This window comes from Nanorana parkeri, unplaced genomic scaffold (assembly GCF_000935625.1).
Source record: "Nanorana parkeri isolate BGI_ZX_2015 unplaced genomic scaffold, ASM93562v1 scaffold850, whole genome shotgun sequence".
NCBI classification, from domain to species: Eukaryota; Metazoa; Chordata; class Amphibia; order Anura; family Dicroglossidae; genus Nanorana; species Nanorana parkeri.
The window spans coordinates 712944-735545 of record NW_017307118.1 but is presented as its reverse complement, the minus strand read 5'-3'; the positions used below and the strand labels follow the sequence as shown (position 1 = coordinate 735545).

Here is a 22602-nt window from a genome sequence, read left to right as displayed (position 1 = left end):
ACATGTTGACTGACTGTTCCTCAATATACCTGCCTGTCTGCATACAGGACTTACAGTACAGCGCTCCCTGCGATTGCTTCCTGTGACCAGTTAAGGTTGTGAGTATCCATTGCATATTACCCCTCACTACTCATGGCGGATCATAGGCACAAGGGGAAGGGGTCAGTGGACTCTACCAGTTCTCATCCAACTTACGGTTTAGAGGCGAAATGTATCCTCCCCCCTAGAGGCCCTGACTCTGCTAGTCTGCACTGTTGACAGCATCCTGAGTTGCTATCCAGTTCAGGGACCTCCTCTACACTTTCAGGTGTAGAGGAGGTCCCTATTTTCTACATTGTCTGGGTATGGTGCATCCTGTATGAGTTTACCTCTCAGCTATAGACTGTTTGTTATTCTAGAAGGCCCCCACAAGAGTCAGCTGGTTTCTTCCTGTCAAGGTGCACTGTATTACACTGTAAGTGTTGATGCATCCTGGGCTTTTCAGCATTGGGCTTTGGCTTCTCAGATTTGTGGCTGCCACCTGGTCTTCAGTTCATTAATGTTTTGGGTTTTACCAGACATCCAGGCCTTACTGGATGCTAGCTTCTGTCGCAGATGTCTTCAGACAACTCTGTGAACTGTTGGGCCTTTTCCGATCTTGTTATTCTAGGACTGCCATGCTGTGTCCTTTTTGATGTACGTTTTAAGAAAATAGGTTTTTTGTCTTACCTGTAAAATCCTTTTCTTGTACGTCACAAGGCACAGGTCCATCTTCTCCATCCTCCCTTTATCTATGATGCTTTTTGGTTATTGCCTGCTACAAAACTGAAGGCATGCTGGGCGTGGGAGGGGTCATACAGGGCTGTCCTTACAGCTTTGCTTTGCCAGTTTCCAGTCACCTGAAGGCAGCTGCATATCCCATGTGTTTCAGCATTACCATCCTATGTCCTGTGATTTACTCCAAGAAAATGATTTTACAGGTAAGACAAAAATCCTGTTATTTTGATTGACACAAATTGTGTGTGTGTGCTAGTATATGAAGGACTATCAAATTTTTCACAGAATGACAGAGAAGCGATTTTACCAAACACATTATATAAACCTTCATCCTTCAGCCTTGGGTAAGGTATTGTACCAAAATGTGTAGAAGTGTGGTCTATTATCGTTTATTGATGATAATTTCCTTACACCTTGTCCTTTAAAGTGTATTTCAAATTTTGCGGTCAAATTTGAGAAAACCACTCTATATGTTTGTTATGTGTCCCTATTCACACAGCATACCGAAAAATAATTTTACAAAAAATATTTCTTACCTTTTAGATGTTTTGTTGCAAAATGGCTTATTCCACTCTTTTCTAAGCACCTTCACAGTGATCTGTCCTTATACTGTAGAAAGACTTAGGACTGTAATTTGAACATTGTGTTTCGCTCATTAACTTCATTAACATACAATGGAGAATCCAAGAATGTAATCCTTAATCCCCTCACAGTCCCTCCGAACATTACAAAGAATGAGATGCAAGTACAAATTGTAACACTTAGAAAGCAATTTAAGCCGAAAGAAGCATGTTTATATTTTCTTTTAGCTTATGCTTTGTGAATGGGAGCATGTGAAAATAAAAATCAGGCGTTATCTCAGCTGCAAAAGTGGAAATGCAATTTACAATTTCTCTGTCAGGAGAAATGTATGGGGGCTGACATTGCGTCTGTGGTCTGAGAATGAAATTTGTTTCTTCGTTTAGCGGGGGTCGTGACGGCGCCCCCCCTCAGTCCTGTGCCCGGGGCAAGTGACCCCCCCGCACCCCCGGTTGTTACGCCACTGGTTCTGGGCATGTGACTCAAAACATACTGGAGCCAGATACAACTGTCATTTTCAAATGAGGGCCTGCAATGGCAGTCACCATTCCCATGATACATTAACTTTTACATTCTGGGTACCCATTGTACCATAACAACTTAATTCACTTGGAAGCCTTTACCCATAAGACTGTCCATTTCCCATGGCATTTTGAATCTTTACTGATAAAACATTGTCCCGCATATCCATAAAATATAAGAAAGAGGTCACAGGTTGATAGAAAACATTGTTCACCCTTTTTTTATAGTGTATGCCATTAATAAATGATTCATATGGGTTGGTTGTGCATGTTTAGTTTATGTTGTGTTTTTTTGGCTTTACAGGCCTTACCAACATGGGGCAGACATGCTAGCTGCTATCACTCAAGTTTTGAATGAATGCCCAAATCCTGACCAAGCCACTCCTGTTGCCCTGGTATTACAGGGTCTTCAAGCTCTGTGCCAAGCTGAGGTCAGTGAATGTGAACTTGTTTTTGAACAGAAAGCTTTGCAGTTCCCAAGTAAGTTATTTTTCTTTATTGTCCATTGAGGGACACAGGTGTGTTAAGGATTTTTAAACAGCTTTGTTATACTGCAGCCTACAGGAGGTTGGAACGCTGGCAACAGTTTGGACACTTTATTTTTGGATAAAATTGCTAGCCTTATTACTTTTTTCATTATTTAATTTTTTCTTGCATCAAGATACTCTGGTTTTTTTAACTTCAGTTATGACTTCTAAATGCTACTTGAACTGGTCTCTACACAACAGCTATATGGATCGTCCAAAGATCATCTGGACCGAAGATTGCGGGCTAGCCTGGAATGTGACCTTTAGGCAGTGGGCTCTGCTTTTTCAAACCATTGTGTACTGTGATAGTTAGTCAAAGAACACTCTTCAAGTCCAAGGCCCTGGGAGAGCGCACTTGGTACAGGGGATTGAACACTGACGTCATAATCTGCTCAGTGGAGTGTTGCACTTGTGTGTACAACAAGCTTTCTCATACCATTCAGCCTAGACAAAGCACCATCCTGTTGCTTTTCCTGCTTCTGAAGCACCTTGTGGATTATCCATTCTCCAGTCTGGTTCCACTGCCCACCTTTAGTGACTTGGTCACCTCCAACCACCTGGGACCCTCATCCACTCCAGCTGCTTTGGTTTGTTGCATGTCAGGCCTTGCCTCACTTTACGCCTACGTTTATTACTGCGGTGTAACATTTACTTACAGTCTGCTCCTTAAGAATCTGTACTTGAGCAAATTCCATATTTACAAGGAGCTGTTTCTAGCCTGATTGATGCAGTACGTTCTACCCTGAATCTAGAGAATCAGCCTGCTGTTCCAGGTCTAGGGCATTTTAGAGCTCCAAAGCTCCACCTGCAAAGATCTTCACAATACACTTGGTAAAAGATGTATTTACGAGGACTGCAAACAACTTATGGAATCATGGTCCCCTTCTTGAAATTTGAAGAAGAGGTTTCCATTTAAAAGACAATTTATTGCAAAGTGGTCTGTGTCTATTGTAGACAACCCAGTCATGCATCTTAACAAGCATACCACCAAACAGTTTGATGGTGTTACTACCTTTAGGGATTTCACGGACAGGAAGACTCCATATTTAGGTCTCAGTTTGAATTAACTGGAGTGACTCTCCTTCCTCTAATAGAGGTGACTTTGATTTGTGAAACTTTGTCACTATGCAGATCCCTTCATCTCAAGGACAAACCCTCATGTCTGGAACTTTTCCAACAAATGTCTAGAGCTCCGAACTTCAGCGGTGATGGCCTCTTACAAGCATAAAAGGTTGGGCCTCACATGAGAGTGATATCTGTTCATATGAGAAGGGCATTTGGGCTATGTGCCTGGGACATCAGGGATACATAGTTACATAGTATTAGGGGTTGAATAAAGACATAAGTCTATCAAGTCCAACCTATATAGGTCCGGCATCATCTCTTTCTTTCTTAGGAGTACTTGTACCCCTGTATATTACGGTCCCTCAGGAAATCATCCAAGAGTTTTTTGAACAATTCCACACTCCTGGCTGAAATCACTGCAGATGGCAGTGAGTTCCAGACCCTAACCGCTCGTACCGTGAAGAACCCCCTTTGCCCCTTGTGCTGGAATTTGTTTTCCACCAATTTTAGGTGGTGGCCTCTAGTTTTTGTAACTGAGTTAATCTTAAAGAGTTTGTTGCCAATGTTGCTGTCGCCATTGAACATCTTGTACATGAAAACCATATCCCCACTTAATCTCCTTACTTCCAACGTGAACATGTTTAAATTTAGTAGCCTTGTCTCATAGCTCTGGTCCTCCATTCCCCTAATTAGTTTAGTTGCCCTCCGCTGGACCCTCTCCAGCTCAAGGACATCTTTTCTTAATACTGGTGTGTGACGGACCTAGGGCTGCAAAGATTCATTGCCCCGGAGAACTGTGTGTGCTGGGGGTATTTTACAGTTTACTATGTTATCTGGGGAGAGCCGGTCACTATGTGACTTGATGGTAACCATTCTTCTAAAGGCAGCAGGTTGGCTGGAGGGGCCATTGTTACAGTGATGGGATTAAGCTCCTCTCTAATTAAGACAATACAATGCGGCACCTAGCTTTCAAAGCAGTTGTTGTTTCACTCCAAAGTCAGTCTTGTCTGATTCTTGGAGTAAGCCTTCCATGCTATAGTCACCGCTTATGGTTCCAGCACCCAGGGAACAGGCCGTAGACGGAGATATCCAGTCGGGGTATCAGGGAGTCCGTCACATGGTGACCAAAACTGGGTCGCGTACTCCAGATGTGGCCGAACCAATACTGTATAAAGTGGCACAATTATAGACTAGTCTCTCTAGTACATCCCCTTCTTGATACAGGACAAGACCCTACTTGCTTTGTTTACAGCAGCCTGGCACTGCAAACTACCCTTTAGTTTGTGGTCTACAATGACCCCCAAGTCTTTTTCTGACTTCCCTAGTCTTCCCTAGTTCCCTAGCATAACCCATTTGCTTTTATTTATTTCCAAAGTGTATTACTTTGCATTTATCGACATTAAACCTCATCTGCCATATATTCGCCCACTCCCCTATTTTATCCAGGTCCTCCTGTAATGCTATACTGTCTAGGTCCGTTTCTAATACCCTCCCTATTTTTGTATCGTCTGCAAACACTGAAATATGGCTATTCACACCCTCCCCGATATTAATAAACAGGTTAAACAATATGGGTCCCAGCACAGAACACTGAGGCACACCGCTTTTTACATTAGCCCAGTCTGAAAAGGTGCCATTTATAGATACTCTCTGGGCCCGTTCCCATAGGCAGCTCTCTATCCACGTACACACCACTTCATCTATGCCCATAGATCTTAGCTTGTGTAGTAATCGTTTATGTGGTACCGTGTCAAATGCCTTTGAGAAATCCAGGTATACCACATCTACCGGCCTCCCTCCATCCATATCTCTACTTACCCCCTTATGAAAGGTTAGCAAGTTAGTCCTGAACCCATGCTGATTGTCATTAACTATGCCATTATCCTTAATAAATTCTACCAAATAGTCCTTAATTATGCCCTCTAGCAGTTTACAAACCACCGATGTTAGACTGACCGGCCTATAGTTCCAAGGTTGGCATCTTGCCCCCTTTTTGAATATTGGAACTACCGTGGCCCTCCGCCAATCACTTGGGACTCTACTAGTCATTATTGAGTCTTTGAAAATGAGGAATAATGGTCTTGTTATAACCTCACTTAGTTTCTTAAGTACCTTGGGGTGCAGGTTATCTGGACCCACTGCTTTATTTGCATTTAGTAGTTTAAGTCTTTGTCGTACCCCGGTTTCCGTCAACTACTGGGGTATATTTTGTGTTGAAACCCGTTTCCCTCCTTAGTGTATACTGAGGATAAAAAAGTATTCAGTGCCTCGGCCCTCTCCTTGTCATTTGTGACTAACTTTCCGCTTCCGTTCTTTATTGGGCCTATCTGCTCCTTTCTCACCTTTTTACTGTTAATATATTGGTAGAATTTTGGGGTTTTTGTTTTACTAACTGTGGCGATGTGCTTTTCGCACTCAATTACTATTTCACATTTTTTGTTACATTCTTTGTAGTTATGGAACGCTAATGCCGTCCTTTCCATCTTATATTTTATAAATGCCTCCCTCTTGTCCTTGACGTGTTGTTTTACAGTTTTATTCAGCCATATTGGTTTATCGGAGAACTGTGTGTGCTGGGGGTATTTTACAGTTTACTATGTTATCTGGGGAGAGCCGGTCACTATGTGACTTGATGGTAACCATTCTTCTAAAGGCAGCAGGTTGGCTGGAGGGGCCATTGTTACAGTGATGGGATTAAGCTCCTCTCTAATTAAGACAATACAATGCGGCACCTAGCTTTCAAAGCAGTTGTTGTTTCACTCCAAAGTCAGTCTTGTCTGATTCTTGGAGTAAGCCTTCCATGCTATAGTCACCGCTTATGGTTCCAGCACCCAGGGAACAGGCCGTAGACGGAGATATCCAGTCGGGGTATCAGGGAGTCCGTCACATGGTGACCAAAACTGGGTCGCGTACTCCAGATGTGGCCGAACCAATACTGTATAAAGTGGCACAATTATAGACTAGTCTCTCTAGTACATCCCCTTCTTGATACAGGACAAGACCCTACTTGCTTTGTTTACAGCAGCCTGGCACTGCAAACTACCCTTTAGTTTGTGGTCTACAATGACCCCCAAGTCTTTTTCTGACTTCCCTAGTCTTCCCTAGTTCCCTAGCATAACCCATTTGCTTTTATTTATTTCCAAAGTGTATTACTTTGCATTTATCGACATTAAACCTCATCTGCCATATATTCGCCCACTCCCCTATTTTATCCAGGTCCTCCTGTAATGCTATACTGTCTAGGTCCGTTTCTAATACCCTCCCTATTTTTGTATCGTCTGCAAACACTGAAATATGGCTATTCACACCCTCCCCGATATTAATAAACAGGTTAAACAATATGGGTCCCAGCACAGAACACTGAGGCCCACCGCTTTTTACATTAGCCCAGTCTGAAAAGGTGCCATTTATAGATACTCTCTGGGCCCGTTCCCATAGGCAGCTCTCTATCCACGTACACACCACTTCATCTATGCCCATAGATCTTAGCTTGTGTAGTAATCGTTTATGTGGTACCGTGTCAAATGCCTTTGAGAAATCCAGGTATACCACATCTACCGGCCTCCCTCCATCCATATCTCTACTTACCCCCTTATGAAAGGTAATCAATTTAGTCCTTATCCTTATGAAAGGTTAGCAAGTTAGTCCTGAACCCATGCTGATTGTCATTAACTATGCCATTATCCTTAATAAATTCTACCAAATAGTCCTTAATTATGCCCTCTAGCAGTTTACAAACCACCGATGTTAGACTGACCGGCCTATAGTTCCAAGGTTGGCATCTTGCCCCCTTTTTGAATATTGGAACTACCGTGGCCCTCCGCCAATCACTTGGGACTCTACTAGTCATTATTGAGTCTTTGAAAATGAGGAATAATGGTCTTGTTATAACCTCACTTAGTTTCTTAAGTACCTTGGGGTGCAGGTTATCTGGACCCACTGCTTTATTTGCATTTAGTAGTTTAAGTCTTTGTCGTACCCCGGTTTCCGTCAACTACTGGGGTATATTTTGTGTTGAAACCCGTTTCCCTCCTTAGTGTATACTGAGGATAAAAAAGTATTCAGTGCCTCGGCCCTCTCCTTGTCATTTGTGACTAACTTTCCGCTTCCGTTCTTTATTGGGCCTATCTGCTCCTTTCTCACCTTTTTACTGTTAATATATTGGTAGAATTTTGGGGTTTTTGTTTTACTAACTGTGGCGATGTGCTTTTCGCACTCAATTACTATTTCACATTTTTTGTTACATTCTTTGTAGTTATGGAACGCTAATGCCGTCCTTTCCATCTTATATTTTATAAATGCCTCCCTCTTGTCCTTGACGTGTTGTTTTACAGTTTTATTCAGCCATATTGGTTTAGTCTTTTGCTTTTGCTACCCAAAGGTATACACTTTGAAATAGCAATATGTAATGTGTTTTTAAAACAGTCCCACATCTGGTCCAGGTTTCGGTTGTGAAATAGGTTTTCCCATTTTGTTTCCCCCACTAGGTTGCGCAGCTTATCAAAGTTGGCCTTTCTGAAATTTTGGTTTCTAGTCCGTCCAGCACACCTCTATTTCCTGTATTCAATATTAAAAGTAATCACATTGTGATCACTATTGCCCAGTGCCTCCCCAATTACAATATCCTCAATTAACCCTGCATTATTAGTGACAATTAAATCTAGGATGGCATCTTTCCTAGTTGGAACCTCCACCATCTGGTCCATAAAATTGTCTTGCAACATGTTCAGAAATCTTTGCTGAACCTGAGGTACCATTAGCCCAATTGATGTCTGGGTAATTGAAATCACCCATCACGACTACATTGCCCTCCCTCCCTCCCAGCTATTTCTATTTGGGAGTGTAGATTCGCTTCCCCTTCCTCCCCTATATTTGGAGGTTTGTAGCAAATCCCCATAATAAGTTTACGGCTAGTGTCAGTTATATCTAGCTCCAGCCATAAGGCTTCCACGTCCTTTCCATTATTTGACGTGATATCGTCCCTTATATGCATATTTAGATTTTTATTACCATAGATGCAAACCCCCCCCCCCCTTTTCCCACATCTGTCCCTCCTGAACAGGTTATACCCCTCTATATTAGTAGCCCAATCATGTGTGCTGTCTAGCCAGGTTTCTGCTATACCCACTATGTTGAAGTCCTGTTCGAGTAGCCTAATTTCAAGTTCTTCTAATTTATTTACTAGACTTCTAGCGTTGGTGTACATACATTTAATTACTGTCTTGTTACGGGACAAAAGTTTACTTCTTCTTCCCCATTTTTTTTATTGTCCGGCCTTGATATAGGTCTTTTATTTGTAATTATATTCACTTGGGCCAGAGGATTTCCTATATTGACTGTTTTGACTAAGTTAACTGTGTTGACTGGAGTGAGCCCACTAATTACCCCACTACTACTTCTTCCTGTATTGTTTTTATCTATACTTAATTTATCTCCATTTAATTCTAAACGTCCAAGGAACATCTAATTAACTTGCCCTTTAAAGTCCCAAAAGTACTAGTGGCCAGCCTGTGTTCCCCCTTCTTGTGCAGTCTCTCCCTTTTGCGTAAGGGAGGCTGGAACTTGGGAAGCTGGTTTCTGTAGACTAAGAAGTCTTGCCTGCTTTTTGCCAGACTTTGGCCAGGGTGGGGATGGGCTCATTCCCCTCTCCTGGGAGGACTGTGCTAACAGATGTATCCTCATACATACTCCTTGAGTTTTGTTCTTCATTAGAGACGGTTCCAGAGTCATCGGCGAATCCCTATGTTATTCAGTCTTCTGATATGACCTCTGCTGGACTTCATCTGAAAGCTGCAAGATCTTCACCTCCCAGAAGGATTTAAATAATCTTACCCCCTGCTGAGTAGTATGTGGTGTGGTCAATAGCGACCACACTGTGTTTCCTAGACTCAAGATATTGTCTTTCAGTTTCTCTCTTCTAATGATCCTCACTTTGAACAGTGAGGCTGCTGGACGTGAATGCCCCTTCTTTCTTTCTTGCAATAAAGTATCCATCGCTTTACTTCCCTGTAGGGACAGTAGGCAGGACATACTTTACCCTGCTGCAATTTTCCCCTAAGTGAGATAGTAAAGGTCCAAAGACCTTTGTGGGACCAGTTTACTGGAAGATAGTTCTTCTTCTGTGACCAAGTTGCAGTCTTCTGAGGAAGTCTCCTTAGATTCCATCCTTCATCCTATTCTCTTATCAGCACTAGGTATATTCCAAATGCTAGGATTCCTTCCCTTTGCACTAAGGCAGAGGATTCTGCTCTTATAGGGGTAAGTTTATTAATTCCTAGAACCATAAACTTAATACCTGATTAGGCAGGTTTGTAGTATGGCTATGACACTGATAAAGCAGCTACGGGTGTTGGCTAAAGGAACGTGTTCTCATCTTTTTGGTCCTGATGTTTTTTCCTTGCCAGTTTGTGGTATGATATATCCTCACCCCTACCTACCCTTGTGTACACAGGCTTTTGAACATCCTACCTTCTCCTTAAGAAGGATTCAGGTTTTCCCTTCTATCTATTAAATTTTATGATGCGAGGGCTCTCACAGCCATGTGTATCTTTTAAGAGATAAGTTGTCTTTCAAGTAACATTCTTTTTTGATCATTGGCCTCCCTCAATGCACAATAAAGAAAATAGAATCTTTTACTGTAAAATCTTGAAGTTTACTGAGGAACACAGGTCCGTCCCCTCTGTGTTTTTGGCTCTTGTACTGTTTGCTCACAAAACTGAAGCATAGAGTTTTGATTCAGGGTTATACAGGGGCTGGCTTTATGTTTTTTGTTTGCCGGTGTCCTAACCTCTCCTGTAGGCGGCAGTAAAACCCGACTTTTTAAGAATCCCTAAAATTCTTCTGTCCCTCAATGGACTTCATGAAAAAGATTTTAGGGTAAGTGCAAAAGTCTTATTTTATTTTTTCGTTCTAATGTGTTAAGCTGATACTACAGTATCTCAAAGAAGTGAGTACACCGCTCACATTTTTGTAAATATTTTATTATATCATTTTATGTGACGACACAGAAGAAATGACACTTTGCTACAATGTAAAGTAGTGAGTGTACAGCTTCTATATCAGTGTACATTTGCTGTCCCCTCAAAATAACTCAACACACAGCCATTAATGTCTAAACCATTGGCAACAAAAGTGAGTACACCCCTAAATGAAAATGTCCAAATTGGGCCCAAAGTGTCAATATTTTGTGTGGCCACCATTATTTTCCAGCACTGCTTTAACCCTCTTGGGCATGGAGTTCACAGGAGCTTCACAGGGACACCTTCCAGCACAATGTATTTAGGCAACGGACCTACTCCCTCTATCTCCCAATTATGCAGACCATTAACAATTTATCCGCAGAAGGGGTTGGTTAAACCCAGAATTGTTTTTATTCCACCATTATTTTTCCTTTATACTAATAAGAGATAAGATCAAGGTTTTAGTGTTAGTTAAATTGTACCCTTTCCTTCGTGTGTACGGGCAGTGGAAGCGAACTTTAAGCTTCTACTGAGATGGTCTTTGGTTCCTCTGCGAATCGCCAGTGCAGTTCCCTCCAGTTCCCTCCAGGTCCCCATTTTGCTTTAGAGGGTGCCAGACTGACGGGACCTTCCTCCACATATGGTGGGGGTGCCCCAAGATCAGGCGGTTCTGGTCTAGGGTGTATCGGCTAATTTACACGGTAACAGGTCGTTCCTTTCGTAAGGATCCGACTGAGGCGTTACTCGGGAAGAAACTGGTATCATGCTCGTGGACTCAATTGAAACTAGTCACTCATATCCTAACTGAAGCCAGAAGAGTGATTGCACGCTCATGGCGTACTACCTCGGTCCCCTTTGCAGCAGTTAAACCTATCCAGTCAGATTCATTGCCCAAATTCGAAAAAATATGGGAGCCCTGGGTTGTTTCCTATATGCCCCCAAATTTCCATTTGGATTCACTCATCATTTAACCCTCCACCAGGCCTGTTTCCCCTGTCATCTATTCTGCTTTTCCCCCTCCACCCCCTCTTCTTTGTACTAAGTATCCTTCACAAGATTCTTTTGTTCAGGCAGAGCCTGAACGGTGGTTTGACCACCGCTTTATAGTTTGTAATAGACGACTGATTGACATACGCTGTGTGTCTAGATGTATACTGTTAATTTCTTGCGATATACATAACACAGATTGTAATGTGCTTAAGTCCTTTTTTGTTTATAGAGCTGTATGTACAGCTTTGATATCATTGTTTATGATGTTTATGTATGCTAAAACTGTTCATAGTTTTCTGTACATCCGGCCAAAAAGAGGGAGAACTAAGGAGAAAATGGGGACAGAGAGAATTGAAGGGTTATTCACCAAAGGGTGAAGAGTTTGGAGAAGGCAGGAGAAGTGAACAATCTAGGACAACATAGCTGAACTGGAAAGTGAGCTGAATTGGAGAATTTTTCCAAATCGGCAATGTTGTCCTAGATTGTTCACTTCTCCTGCCTTCTCCAAACTCTTTTTTCGAATAACCCTGTTGGTTCAAAATGAGGGACAGAGTTGGATAGAGTTCCCTTTTAATTTTACATTTTACTACTCTTTTCTAATGTGATTGGGAAAAAAAACAAATTAAAAAACAGTTGGGTGTTAATTCCCTATGTGTAGATAAAGTGTAACTTATTTAAATTCTTGTACATACTCTCATCCTCAGGTAGTGGACATTCGTTCTACCTGGAATGCTTTGTCTCCTAAGCTAGCATGTGAGAAGCGCCCTCATGTTCTCAAAGTATTACATGAGCTCTTTGCCTTGGTTCCCTCCTTAACTGTTAACACAGAAGACTATGAGGTATACACATCTTTCATAATCTTTTTAGTCGCTATCTTGTAAACATATTTGTTTCTGTCATTTTGTATTTTATTTGCCATATTCTTTTAACAGGTTTTGTGTTTGCAAATGTTTTTCTTGCAGAAATTTAAAGCTGAAGTTATCAGCATCCTCTGGAATCACACTCGGAGTAAGGTAAAATGATTAGGTGCAAATCTCTTTACTTGCTTTGCAAATATTATTATGGTATATAATTTCTTAATTGTTGTACAATTATGAGAATGTGTATCGGCATAAAGTGTTTGTAGATATTTATTTTATATGAAACCGGTACTTTAATAAGTCTGTTGAGTTAAAACAAAATTTGGGATAAACTTTTCTTGTTTCAAAATATGTGTTCATTTTTCTGTCAGGATGTTGTTGTGTCTTCTTCAGCATACAAGTCCCTGTGCCAGTTTAATGGTGATGAACATACTATTCTTCATCTGCCTGAGCAGGTCAGTTATGGATCTGTTACTGGTTTTTATGAATACAAGTTTTAATTGCAAAATGTCAAGATGCAGTACTACGTTTTTAACCATGTGAATCTAAGGAAACGGATGGAATCATTTTAGGCCATATACTGTATTCAATTAGCAAATACATTGAAACATTGCTTATTAATTCTCTAATATGTACAGTTGCATGTAATTCTACTTTATGTGGTATTCCCATCATACCTTGCACACCCAACTGGTTGACAACAGGAATGTTTCTGCTGACTGCTGAAGATCGAGAGAAGTTAGAGAATTAAAGTTAGGGACTTAATATCTACTCATCCTCTAAGGCCTTACTTCGCGAATAAGTGAGAATTTGATTCTTAAGCTGGCCATACGCTAGTAGATTTCCCAATGAACTTTCGTATAAAAGATCTTTTGTTCGACGTTCTATTAGTTGATGGGGTCAAATCGATGATTAAACGAAAAATTTTGAATGAGCAAGATGGAAATTTTTCTCAAATGAACGTAATTAAAAATCGAATGTTAAAATAAAATGAAATTTTGTTCGATATTCGTCAAGTCTCTAATGGCATTATTGGGTAGTAAAGAAAGATCTTTTGTTTGGAAATCTAGAGAATCGAAAATTTTCACTACATTCTTTGGTCAAAGCTCTGATAGTTTATATTTTGTGATATGGAATAGTGAAGTTGTGGTTTATTCTAGCATTTAATGTTTCATGAGTTTGGGCAGTAACTGCAACGTTACCACATGGGGAGGTTGATAAAACCGAGGACTGGCTATTATTGAGCTCTTTTAAGCAGCATGATCTTGTTAATTGCATTGTTGATATCATAGTAATTGAGATTACAAGTAGGATGAACAAATCAATGTGCTGTTTGTAAGCAATAATGTCTCAATTATTTGTGTGATTGCCCTGTAAATATCTACAGTTTTATTGTTGAAAACATTCACTGTAATCTGCTGAAGTCTATGAAGTTCCTCTGGTAAACCTAAAAGGAATAATAATTTGTTGACAGTGCTCAGGAGCAAGGAACGAGGGGAAAAGATTTTAAAAAGTCAAGCAGTTATAATGGGCAGTACCTTCCTGTAAATGTTTTTGTTTCTCTACACAGTTGGTCCTTCGTTCTCTCATTGTATACCCATTTAACGTTACTGCTTTACCCAGACAGCTGAGAACCCTATTCTCATAAACTACATTTCCTTTTTTGTGTAACTTCTGTTGAAATTTGCTTAACTGTATATAGAGTCTCACATTGCTTAACCACCACCTATATCCATGCTGCGTTGCCCATGCCCTTTTTATTTCAGCAGTCATGTTTCGTGGCAGAGTTGCTGTTAGTAGCAAGGCAATTTCACGAATGGGCTTATTGCACAGGTGGCAACCTATCAGGGTACCACGCTTGAATTCACTGAGCTCCTTAGAGCGACCCATTCTTTCACAGATGTTTGTAGAAGCAGTCTGCATGCCTAGGTGCTTGATTTTATGCACCTGTGGCCATGGAGGTGATTGGAACACTTGAATCCAATGATTTGGAGGGGTGTCCCAATAATTTTGGTAATATAGTGTATGCTTTCAAAAGTAGAACTGAAGCAAAAACTTTTTTTAGTTTTGATGGGGTGAAGTAGGATTAGACCAGTGTCAGGTTTTCAATCTGTCTGTGTTCCCGTTAACGAGATTCACCCTCTCTATTGGTCTTGGTGACAGTTGTCACTGGAAATGATATAAAAACACACATTTTGGGTTGTCACCAGAACAGGAATAGATGGACAAGTGGCAGATAAAGTTGACAGGGGTTATGCCCATTTAGAAACCGGGATACAACAAAGACTTAAAATGCTCAATGCAAACAAAGCAGTGGGTCCGGATAACCTGCACCCCAGGGGGTCATGACACCCCAACTGAATTCCTCACCGCTCTGTTTCCGGGGATGCTCCGAGCTGGGTACCTTCTTCCACATATGGTGGCAGTGCTCGACTGCCGATAGGTTTTGGGACCGTGTTTTTTGTCTGTTCTCTTCTCTCTTACACTTGTCCATTTAACAAGGACCCCAAATTCACCCTTCTCAACTGCAAACCTATGGGCCTCTCCAGGACCGCATTTAAACTATCCCTACACATCCTGACATCCGCCAAAAGGGAGATAGCAAAATTATGGCTAACTGGCAAACTGAGTATTTCTGAGGGTTCTGCCAGTTGATCAGAGCGGAGGGGGAACATTGGGGAAGTATGAATGGGTGTGGGGATGCCCTATAAAGATGACCTTACACAAATAATTTTTAGAGCGCTATTACTGTATGGATAAACTCACGTTTGAGGTGTCACTGTGTCTCAGGAAGAGGTCCTCTGTAATCGCTGTATAAAACGTAAAATTGCCAGGGTACAGGGTGGGGTGAAAATGGGGTGCATGGGTGCGTGCCTAGATGGACTTCGGCTGGCAAGAATGGTGAAATGCTGGGGCTGTGCGGACTCAGCTGGCCAGGCTGAGCCGCAACAGCAGTGTGAGGTGCACACTGAATGATCGGGCTGCACGGGAGACCACAAATGGGTATAAAGGTACCGCGGTGTAGTTGAGTCAGCTGAATGCTCAGAGCCGTCTGTGAAGATGGTGCTCAGTGCGTTCAGATGGTGGCACGCTGTTCGAGGCCCCGTCCTCTTTGTCAAGCTGGAATACGTCTATTCCAGCTTGACAAAGAGGCAGGGGCCTCGAAACGCCTTGTCAAGCTGGAATACGTCTATTCTAGCTTGACAAAGAGGCAGGGGCCTCGAAACGCGTAGCGCCATCTGAACGCACTGAGCACCATTTTCACAGACGGCTCTGAGCATTCAGCTGACTCCACTACACCGCGGTACCTTTGTACCCATTTGCAGTCTCCCGTGCAGCCCGATCCACTGACATTCATTCAGCGTACACCTCACACTGCTGTTGCGGCTCAGCCTGGCCAGCTGAGTCCGAACAAGCCCCAGCATTTCACCATTCTTGCCAGCCGAAGTCCATCTAGGCACGCACCCATCCACCCCATTTTTACCCCACCCTGTACCCTGGCTATTTTACGTTTTATACAGGGATTACAGAGGACCTCTTCCTGAGACACAGTGACACCTCAAACGTGAGTTTATCCATACAGTAGTAGCGCTCTAAAAAGGATTTGTGTATTGTCCCTCCATACAGGGCTCCTCACCCTGTTCACCATAGAGCTTGCACACTGTTTTTCAACCATTTGTACCCACGTCCCCAGAAGTTGTTACTTCATGTAGTGCGCTTTTCCATTTTTACCATATTTTTAGACTATAAAGACGACCTGCCACTTTGCCCCGAATGGCAATAGTAATGCACAAAAAAACAATGAGGGGAATTTATCAAAATTGGAGCAGACAAAATCTGGAGCAGTTGCCCATGGCAACCAATCGGCTTCTCTCTTCAGTTTCTTCAGTTAAGATTTGAAAATGAAAGCTAGAAGCTGATGCACAGCTGCTCCAGATTTTGTCAGCTCCAGTTTGGGTGAAATTCCCCTCATTGTGCTTTACATGTTTTAATTTACCCTTTTTCAACATGTCAAGCCTTTCAGTAAAACCAGTTGTAGAGGTTTTTTTTTTCTATCACGCTAGAAATATTTGTTTAATCAGTTCAGCATAATATTTCTCAGGAGAACTTTTGAAATCAGGCGTAGAACTTGGAGTGTCAGCAGATTTTAGGAGAAAGGGCAGTCATATTTGAGGAACCTTCATTTTACAGATATCTTATTAAAACAGGCATTTAGTGGTGCAGTGTAGTAACTGCTTCTAATACCTTGGCCTGTGGATATAGGATTTTGCCATTTTTCATTGTATAAGATTTCAACAAATATTTGTGTTTGCTCATGCCTATATTTCATTCCGAGGAATACTAGAAATGCTTGCGTGTTAAAAATTAGCATTCTGACTGCAAAGGGAAGTCTTGCAAGTACAATGGCGAAGGTGATGAAATCTCTTGCCATTAAAAAGTGCAGTTTTTTTTCCCTCCTTCGTCTCGAGTAAACACATCTTCACCTGCTGTCGGAAAGCCTCCATTCACCAACAAAAGCATCCTTAATTGGCGAAATGTGTTTGCTGCTTTTCACAAGGTCTAGAAGTAAATGAATCACTCAGACTGATTATCTCAACAGCCTACTCCATCATAATTCCTTTCTAATTACCACAAAGTTAACCTTGCCACATAGTACACACCTTCTAAAGAAGTGGAGAGGACTTAATAGAGTTGAAGAGTTCACTTTGTAACATGCGGTCTAACAATTTTAATAGGATCTGCAGAGTCATGGGAGTGGGCATTTTTGCTTGTAGGCTTCATTGCACTTGTCATTCTCGCAGTGTTGTACAATTCTTTTAGCTACTGAATGGAAGAATTGATTAGCATTTTATACCTGTTTTAATTTGTGAAGTATATTTTAGAACTCTTTTTATTATAATTGTATTTCCAATTAGTTGAACTTCTTTGTAGCTGAAAGGTTCAATTCTTTTAACACAGTCTGTCTTTCTGACGTTATTGTCCTTCAACCCTGATATTGTTACTCTTCGTCATACAGCAGTATGGTGATCATCCTGCCAGTGCTTTTATCATATGAAAGGTTTTAAAAGTAGGTTTAGTGTTATGGTTAAGGCCACCATATACATTGGAGGATGATCAGATATGACGACTAATGAGGTCTGTGTTGACACCAGTGTCCCTAAACAAGAAAAATCACATTGTGTGGCCATTAAAGTTTAGGCCATGGAGGACCTACATTATTGTTGTATCACTGGCTTATCAGAGAGGAAAACAGTAGCAATCGGATACAATTTTCCAATCTGTCTGATTGCTACTTTACCTGAGAGGCCCCGGCTAGCTTTTGCTTCTGGTGAACCATAGATATTAGATGATCAACACCTTGCTCGATCATAGGCTGGGATGCATTCATAGACACTATGATCATCAATCAGACTTCTTGCTATTAACTTAAACTTGGTTACTCTGGGTTACTGTACATCGCCCATCATAATTTCTCTTTCCAGTGCTCTACTCGATAAACTGCTCAAATAGATCAATATAAACAAGCAGTGCTCCCAATTGTGAGCATTATTTGCAATTATAGTGGGTATTTGTCCTGCTAGAGGGTGCTAGTGGTTTGTGCCCAATATCTGCATTGCAATTCCAATCCATGAACAGGGCCCAATGCTGACGCAGTTTGTGTAAGCACAGACAAATATTCTGCTGTCCACTGTTACCAGGTGTATATCTCATAGTTTATGGCCAGCCCGTACTGTGCACTGTCTTATAACTGTGATTTCCTGTAACAAAAGTATAGACTTCCTTTCTATTTCCAAAAGTATAGACTTTGAAACATTATCTCACTTGTTTTACTAATAAAGAACAGTAGCACATGTTCAGTGAAATATGACGTTTTCTTTACTTTTAGCATTGTCAGCAAATGCAGACATGTAGCTTTTTTTATAACATGACTGCCTTTATGGCTGTAAATACACTATATTACCAAAAGTATTGGGACACCCCTCCAAATCATTGGATTCAGGTGTTCCGTGAAATTTCCTTGCTACTAAATTTTCCACAGTCAACTGTTAGTGGAATTATAACTAAGTGAAAGCAACTGGGAACAAGAGCAACTCAGCCACGAAGTGGTAGGCCACGTAAAATGACAGAGTGGGATCAGCGCATGCTGAAGTGCACAGTGCGCAGAAGTCGCCAATTGTCTGCAGAGTCAATAGCTACAGAACTCCAAACTTCGTGTGGCCTTCAGATTGGCACAATAACAGTGCGTAGAGAGCTTCACGGAATGGGTTTCCATGGCTGAGCTTCTGGATCCAAGTCTTACATCACCAAGTGCAATGCAAAGCGTCGGATGCAGTGGCGTAAAGCACGCCGCCACTGGACTCTAGAGAAGTGGAGACGTGTTCTCTGGAGTGACGAATCGCGCTTCTTTGTCTGGCAATCCGATGGACGTGTCTGGGTTTGGCGTTTGCCCGGAGAACGGTACTTGCCTGACTGCATTGTGCCAAGTGTAAAGTTTGGTGGAGGGGGATTATGGTGTGGGGTTGTTTTTCAGGGGTTGGGCTTGGCCCCTTAGTTTTCCAGTGAAGGGAACTCTTCAGGCATCAGCATACCAAGACATTTTGGCAATTTTATGCTGCCAACTTTGTAGAAACAGTTTAAGGATGGCCCCTTCCTGTTCCAACATCGTTGCGCACCAGAGCACAAAGTAAGGTCCAAAAAAACATGGATGAGCGAGTTGGGTGGAGGAACGTGACTGGCCTGCACAGAGTCCTGACCACAACCCGATAGAAAACCTTTTGCGATGAATTAGAGCGGAGACTGCGAGCCAGGCCTTCTCGTCCAACATCAGTACCTGACCTCACAAATGCGCTTCTGGAAGAATGGTCAAACATTCCCATAGACACACTCCTAAACCTTGTGGACAGCCTTCCCAGAAGAGTTGAAGCTGTTGTAGCAGCAAAGGGTGGGCCAACTCAATATTAAACCCTACGGACTAAGACTGGGATGCCATTAAAGTTCATGTGTGTGTAAAGGCAGGTGTCCCAATACTTTTGGTAATATAGTGTATATGATAAGACATAGTGGGTTTGATAGTGCAGCACCATAAGACATAGTGGGATTGATTTACCAAAAGGAAGTAGGCTATTCACTTTGGAAGGGAATATCCCCCTTAGCTTGGTGAATGAGATGAAGCTCTGCTGAATTCCATCATCCAATCACGTTCAAGAAAAAATATACTTTTCTTAATTTTCCTTGCTTGTCAAATGGGTATTCTTTGCAAAGTGAATTTTCCTCATATTTACTATGCTCAGAGAAAATTCTCAGACTGCAAGCTCAGTAATTTGTCCTTGTGTTGATTGCTTAGCTCAGGACACCAGGTCATCACAGGCCTCCTAATGGAACAGATATTTCGTTTCTCATAGTATACCTTACGGTATTGGTTATATCGCTAACCTCCTATGTTTCTTTTGGCTTTTGTTAGGCTATCTGTGGGAAATTTTAGATAAAACCATAGTTCAGGCAACTTCTATCCACACCCAGATTGAAAAACATTCTGCTACAAAATATACGTGTCCTGTGCACATTTAACCAGGGAAACCACAGGGGGAAAAGATTTGGAGCCCTGCAATCGGTAATATAATATGTTATGTGAGCTTCTTCTTGGCTTATGCATATGTTAAATTCAGAAATAAATAGCACATTAAATGATTACATGGAGAAGAACCCACATGTGGAATTCATAAAAGAGTACTTTTTCCCAACACAGTTATGCTAAATGGGTTTTGCTAGTATTTTTCATTACTTGCAGATAGAGAATTGTGCTAGCTCAATCGTTTGTGTGCATGTTATATGTGATGCATATCTAATGAGAAATCCAAGATTTAAACTACACCTTTGATGAGTATATGCTGGTAGTACCGTAAGGGTGTTTGCCATTATGTTTACTCAACAAGTACGGTATTTCACCATATACTGTGTAGCATGGGTTATTGGGGGTTGCTGTTTCTTTGTAAATGCTAACCTCTGTTTAAAGCCAATAGTTTGACACTTTTTTTGTAGTTGTGCCACTCTCCTGTGTGTGACATTTGTAAAATGTAGTTTATAGCTTGAACAAGTAATATAATCCCAATGAACACCAGCAATATATAACTTGTACAAATATATATTGATTGTTACTGTGGGTTCAGGTGTCAAAGCCTAAGACTGAATTTGCTTTAAAACCTTTACTAAGGGAAGCATAAATGGTGCCATAGCTACTTCTTCTTTTGCTAATACTAACTTGCTGGCTGTCGTGTTTACCTTTTGACTTTGTGACGCTTACCAGGTACAATTATGAAAGTAAGGATGTTTGACTTTCCTGATATGAAGATTTTCATAATAGATTAGTTGGTCGATAATTTTTTTGATTAATCGGATAAAATTAAAAAACATTAACACCATCATTTATTTAAAATAAAGTACACAAATGCAGTATTACAGACATAAAGTTTACTTCAGAATAAACCGGTCAGGGCCGGCCTTAGGGGTGTGCGAGCTGTGCGGCCGCACAGGGCGCACAGCGATCATCTGATCACTCCAGTGTTTGTAAATAACTGGGGACACATACTACTATGTGTCCCCAGTTATGAATAACCAGGCTGTGATTTACATCACAGCGTGTTCATTCAAGATTTCCTCAATGGGGAGAAGCACTCAGTACAGAGGCTCCTCCCCATTCAGAAACTATTGATAGTAAGTATTTGAATGGGAAGCCTCTGTACTGAGAGCTTCCCATTCATTGAGTGCTGAGGATGCTGAAAAAGAAATTGAGGATTTGGTGTCCTCAATTTCTTTTCTATTTTAAAAGGGAAATGTCAGGGGTCTGTTTGGATGACCATCTGGATCTCAGCCCTGGTGTCCTGCGGAAGATCTTACGCTGCCTGAAGTCAGAGATGTGGGTGCCGGTTACCCAGGAAGGTCTGGCGCACGAACTGCCAATGCATCCAGATGAAAGTGACACCAATACATTGCACAGCATGTTGACCAGGAAGAGGAAAGAGCTGCAGCCGGCATATATGTTGGAGTAGGCGGCATAGGTGGACACGTTGGTCCCCTAGTCAAAGAAGCACCAGGTCCAGGAGTACTGGCAGTAATTTATGAATAATTTATTATATAATTTCTTTTTTTCTCTTACTTAACTGGTTTGGGGGGCAGAATTTTTTGGCATCCCCCTGGAAAGTGCCGCCCTAGGCAGATGCCTAGTTTGCCTTGCAGTAGATACACCCCTGGTTTCAGCCCTAGTTTATGTTAGTATTTGGTGAATCTGGTTAAATCTGCTGCATTTAAGATTGACACATTTTATTTGGTTTAGTTTTTGTATACTCTCTTTATATACTGTATTTATCTCATTAAAAAAAATTTAAAAAGTTTCCTAGTAAAAAAAAATCTAAATGTTCTGATCATCATTTCAATACAAATTATTTGGTTTCAATTAGGCTAGGCCAGAGATAATCCCACCAGAAGAGTCTGATTTGGCTGGAGAAGAGGATGAAAAGGAAGTGGACCTTTCCGTACCTGGCTCCTCATATATAAAACTGATGGCACTAACTCCATCTCCTGTATTGCCAGGTAAGAAAAGCCTCTTTATTTATTCCTAAGGAATAAAAAGAAATCATTACATCTGCCATGAATCCATTTCTCGGTGTTAGTGTCAGGCCCGGCCCGCAATAAGAGTTGCAAGAGTCGCATGGAAATCCCCTGGATGTTCAAAGCAGCTCCATAAAAATGGCTTTATTGTAAAACTTTATTATAAAAGATATAACCCAAAGAGAAAGATACAGTAGTGGGGTTTTGCATGAGTTGCCCTTGTTGTTAATATTAGACTGACAATATAAGGACAATAAATTAAAGGGATTACATTTACAATATTTAATTTACACATCTATTAAAATTGGGACGCTGGCTGCGCTTTTTTTTGCAAGATCACATAATGCACCACACTGTGGTGGTTTCGAGTGGGGTCCCAACCGTCTCAGTGTGATGGGGGGTGATGGACACTAGGCTCTGATGTCTTTTTGTGTCCATGGCATAGCGGGTCCACCTCTAGGCATTAAGTCCCTCTCCTTGAGGACGCCAACAAAGGTGAAACGCGTTGAGTTAAAAATAATTTGTCAGCATTCCATTGAAACAAATGCACATCCTCCACTAGTTTGGACTTGATATAGATATATATATAATCTAGTTGAAAAATGTGGTTGTTCTACTGACGTATTGCCTGCTAACATGACACTGTTGATTTATGTTTTTAGTTGAGAACAGTTTTAATAGATGTGTAAATAAAATATTGTACATTTTATCCTTATATTGTTCTATTTCCAACAAGGGT

At 41.3% G+C, this 22602-nt stretch overlaps 1 protein-coding gene across 1 annotated transcript in view; it reads left to right on the top strand.

Moving 5' to 3' along the window:
• FOCAD (focadhesin) overlaps positions 1–22602 on the top strand; it is an 86930-nt gene that overhangs the window by 14454 nt on the left and 49874 nt on the right. Inside the window, exons 8-12 of the mRNA XM_018565465.1 lie at positions 2161–2287; positions 12102–12236; positions 12360–12410; positions 12629–12712; positions 21713–21845. Of these exons, the coding sequence (XP_018420967.1) occupies positions 2161–2287; positions 12102–12236; positions 12360–12410; positions 12629–12712; positions 21713–21845 (530 nt within the window). The remainder of the gene's footprint in view (positions 1–2160; positions 2288–12101; positions 12237–12359; positions 12411–12628; positions 12713–21712; positions 21846–22602) is intronic.